The sequence below is a fragment of the Corvus brachyrhynchos genome, unplaced genomic scaffold, assembly GCF_000691975.1.
Source record: "Corvus brachyrhynchos isolate BGI_N302 unplaced genomic scaffold, ASM69197v1 scaffold42, whole genome shotgun sequence".
Taxonomy (NCBI): Eukaryota; Metazoa; Chordata; class Aves; order Passeriformes; family Corvidae; genus Corvus; species Corvus brachyrhynchos.
Window position 1 is genome coordinate 2983183 of NW_008237242.1, and position 4775 is coordinate 2987957.

Sequence of the window (4775 nt, forward strand, 5' to 3'; positions counted from 1 at the left end):
GCTGAACCTTGTTTCCAGCTAGAAAAGTTGGCAAGAACGCTTCAGGACTTCCTAATTACTGCTTTCCCTTAGATGTAAGTGAACCACTGTCTCCATTGCTGCTATTTTAGTTATAAACAGATAGCTCTGTAGCACATTCCGTGGTTCTTGCATATTGAAAGGCATGTGACTTAATCCATGTAGCTGTACTGCTGTCCAGAATAGGCTGTCTGTCTATGTACTTGGCTCTTCCCTGCTCCAATTACAAGCTAACCCCACTGCAGGATGAGAAAACCTGACCACAACCAATTACCTCCTATTGGCTGGAAGAACTGGAGAAAAGAAAGCAGCTGCAGTGAAGAAACTGAAACACAGCCAGGCATCAACTCCAGCACAAGGTCACCAAAGAAAAGCACACTAAACCATATGGCAATTTGAAAATGGGAAATTACTCATCCCACAAAGTGCCTGACACCTCAAGGTTACAAGAACAATTCACCCTTTGGATACGACTGCTGCAGGGTATATTGCTGCTGTGCTACTTCAGTTGTAAAGGCATTTATTAGTGCTGCAATACTTGATAATACCACTATACTTTTGGACGTGGTATTAGAAGATGCTAAGAAGATGCATGGTATTAGAAAAGCAGGCTTTTTGACATGCTAATTAGAAGATTAGAAATGGTATTAATTGCTGTGTTGAGAATTCTTACTCTATTTCTGACAACAGCTGTGTTTTAACCTGGTTCCCAAACACTACCAAACTATAGCAGTAGTAATACAGTAAATAAAAAGATAGATGAAGCAGTTATTTTATTGTTAATTAAATTTCAAACTAAATTATAGTGTTCAACAGGAGAGTAAAACTTGTATTTTTACAAACTAGACTTGAAAAAAAACTCTAGATGCCCTTAAGCATTTTTAAATTGTTACACTGTTCTGTGAGGAACTCTCCAGGTTTTCATGAATGTTCATGGAAAACTAGTTTCAAGAAAACAGGAATTAAATTTTGCTTTCCTGCCAGCAACCAGGAGTTTTACAGAAATCACTTCAGCCTCAAAATCCAAAGAACTTTCAGGAAAGTTAACATTATTTCAATAAAAATTAATTCTAGCCTATAACATCACCAACTATACTCAGAATACAATACGAAATGTCTTCTTTTTCATCCTATTCCACAGTGGTCCTCTTTTCACTTTTTCTCATTTTCAAACTTTTGCCCCGCCCTCAGGAACACCTCTGCAATCTCTCTATCTGCAAATATATGCATGTTATTCAAAAATAAGGCTATGAGGAAAGTTAATGATCTCTACTCTAGTGCTTGATCTTTCCACTCAAAATTATTTGTCTTTCTCCTTTTTATCATCCAGCAGAAATTGTTTCCCATAAGATTCTAAGGAGCTTAAGTTTGACTGTGTATGTACCAAATACCAATACAAATCATCTGTTATCCAATGAATGTGCAATTCATATTTTGCACATTAATATTTTTATTCAATTTCATTTATATTTTTATCAATGCACTTCAATGGAAGTGGCTGTAGTTATTTCTCTATGTGGAGATCATTAGGTATTGTGGAGTTTACTATGAACAGTTTGTGTAAAAACTAGCCTGAATGAGAAGCTGAGAAATTATACGTGAAAGAAGTATTCTCACTGCCAACCCCACAGGAATTTCTTAATAGGCAAACATTTAAAAAAAAAATCAAAAATTTCAAGACCCATTAAAGAGACTCTCCATTTTTTCATTGCAGATATTCTCCACTGTTTCTGTGTTGCCTGGAGTTTTTTTAAAGTAACAGAAATACAGTAAGAGGGTCAGAAAGCATCAATCTGAGTTTAAAAAAATATATCCCTATTTGGAACTTCATAAAAACACACACATACACACAAAATCATTGATACTACATTTAAAGTATCTAAGTTAGACTTTCCAGTTGCAGTCAAACAATTAAATATATATAAATTTAAATATAAATACTTATAGTAACATAATTGCAACTCTCTACAGCATGACAACTGGTCCCTGAAAAAGTTGAGTATCATATAATACTGAACTTCCTGGGCTCCTTCCAAAAATAACACTTTCAAACCAAGCTGTCTTGTTAATATGAAAATTATGATGGTGAAAAGAAAGATTTTTTCATATATATCAGCATTTTCACATAATTGGAATCTTTAGTCTCTACTTACTAAACCACAGACATATGAATACCTACCCTGCATTGTTACTGACTGCTGTTATTCCCTTTACTCCAGTCTTCAGTAAACCTCCAATGAGGTTTTCAGGAATCCCACACAATCCAAAACCTACACAAAATACAAGAAAATTGATTATGTAACAAGTGTTTGAAAGAACACAGATAGTTCAGAAGTATGGGAATTAAAAATCCTTTCTGAGTAGAATAAGCTCTTTAGTCAATTAAATAAATCAGCATTTCTGGAAAGAGTTACCCCTAGTACTGAAATCTCCCACTCACCAGATACTTCCCAATTTGGATGAAAGCTGTTTACCCATCAGAGTGGGCCTTTGGGGAAGCGCTCCTAATGTGTGTCCTCAACCCTGTATTCATTATTCCTCCTTCTCTTTCTACCAACTTAACCTTCCTATCTTTGCTGCACATCCCATACAACTTAGCCTGTAATTAGGTGATAAAAATCTGGGAGTCAGAACACCCTTGGGAAGATGTCTAACTGGAATCACAGTAATTTAGATCTCCACAGAGACACAAGTGCCTCACACTCTATTATGTGAGAATCCAGTACACCTAAAATGAAACACTATGTCACACTACAAGCACTACCTTTTCACAGAACCACTGAATCAATTAGGTTCTAAAAGACCCCTGAGATCAAGGCCAACCTACCTTGGCCTCAAATCTTCTTTTCTTCAAGCAATAACAACAACAAAAAGAGACAAACAAAAACTCAAAATTCCTGCAGAAGGAATTTTGCCGCATTACATATCTCCATTGAAGTTTCCCATGTTTTACAATTAATTACTTCAGCAATATTAAAACAACCTAATAAATAGATAAATCACTTTTTTTTAATGCAGACTGAACAGCATGAAATTGTGGAAAGCATCTACAATATCCAAAAGCTCAGGTCACAGTGAAAGTTAGTATGACACAACTTCTTGACTCTTCTGGAAATGCCTCACATAAGCATTAAGTGTAACATAGATAAGTATTATCTTCACTTCCTAACACAGAAACAGGTTAGGTAATTTGTTCAAGGTCACAGGGACCCAGAAAGGCGGCAGACAAAGGCTATAGCGAATGCTAACATAAAATAATCAAACCAATTTGTATTTATTCACCATGTGAAATAACAATGTTATCTTGAAAATACCCAAGCTCATTTTCTGGATTCAAACAAATAGAGTCCAATTTTTGCTAGTGGGGAAAAAAAACCTAATTATTTTTCTGAGGCTTCTTCCCCTGTGACACAACCTGGATTTTCTCACTGAAAGAGTATACCCCTCATGAGCAGAGTAGGAAACCACTTGTTTAAAAAAACATGGAATTCCATGGATTCTCAAATTAGTTAATAGTAAAAGAAAGAAGGTAAATGAGTAAAAAGCATCTTATTAATATAACATGATTGCTTCCATAAAGAATTTAAATATTTACCACCAACAAGTATAGTTGCCCCATTGGGTATATCTTTTACAGCTTCAACAGGATCAGTGTAAAATTTGGTGTTGCGATGACAGCTGGTAGAAAAATAGCATCCACAAATCTGCAACAACAATAAAATTAACAAGTGAATGAACAAAAGGCATTATACAGTAGCTTTGTAATGAAGACCATGCCTCTAGCTAGATAGGGGAGGAAATAGATAAAAAGAAATATTGCTACTGTAAATACTAAGCGGAGGGGGAAGGGGGGGAGCCGTGGGGAGGAGGGAGGGAAACACGGTGCAGGTCTCCAAAACAAGAGAATTTCATCCTGAATTACTGACAAATTGTGGCTTTCTGAGAACAGATTTACAAATGCAATTCCTCAGCACGAGTTGGAGCCATCCACAGACTTCTTAAACCTATACATTGCTACATGAGCTTCAAAGACATCCAGACACTAAACATAAACTGCTGAAAGAACGACACACTGCCACAAAATTTGAGTGGAAGCCAAGGAACAACAGGAAGGACAGCATTGTACTGGCAGTATGGTAAGCAGGGACACCCTTCCACACAGTGAACCCTCCCCCAGCTTCCTCGTGCAGTCTTAGAGCTCCCTGTGTTGTTGAAGAACAGCTCAGAATCAAGAAGACTCCAAGGAATGCATGAACTGTGGAGGACAAGAGGGAAATCAATACAAATCCCACCCCCAAACCTGGACCTTACAGTGCAAAGCCATTACACAGTAGTCATCACAACTTACGCATGTACCATGATGCCTTAGGTCACAGCTACCTTTTTTTCTCTTTAAGTATTTACCACTAATAATTAATGCATTAATACTACGCAAGCATTTGTTCAGGCACCAGAAGAAAAACTGACACTTAAGTCACTATGTTGAAACAGTCACAATAAATTCAGAAAATCTGGAAGCTAAAGTACTACCTACTGGTGTTTCAACTTCTAGCTTGATAGCAAAAGTGAAAAATTTATATTGTGAAAGAGGGAGAAGAATTAATAAATCAGCAAGGAAATCTACACATTTTAAAGACAATAGTCCAATTCTTCCCTGAAGAGTTACCTTAAGAATTACCTACAGTTACAATCAGGGCAACAATCTTTGGCTCGGTTTCAATATTACACAAGCTGTCCTCTTTATAAAATTAAACCTG

At 36.5% G+C, this 4775-nt stretch overlaps 1 protein-coding gene across 1 annotated transcript in view; it reads right to left on the reverse strand.

The window, feature by feature from the left end:
• OXCT1 (3-oxoacid CoA-transferase 1) overlaps positions 1 to 3758 on the reverse strand; it is a gene marked incomplete at its 5' end in the record, with an annotated part of 77567 nt that extends 73809 nt beyond the window's left edge. The window contains 2 exons of the mRNA XM_017730191.1: positions 2198 to 2288; positions 3614 to 3758. Of these exons, the coding sequence (XP_017585680.1) occupies positions 2198 to 2288; positions 3614 to 3758 (236 nt within the window). The remainder of the gene's footprint in view (positions 1 to 2197; positions 2289 to 3613) is intronic.
• Between the last annotated feature and the right edge of the window lie 1017 nt (positions 3759 to 4775).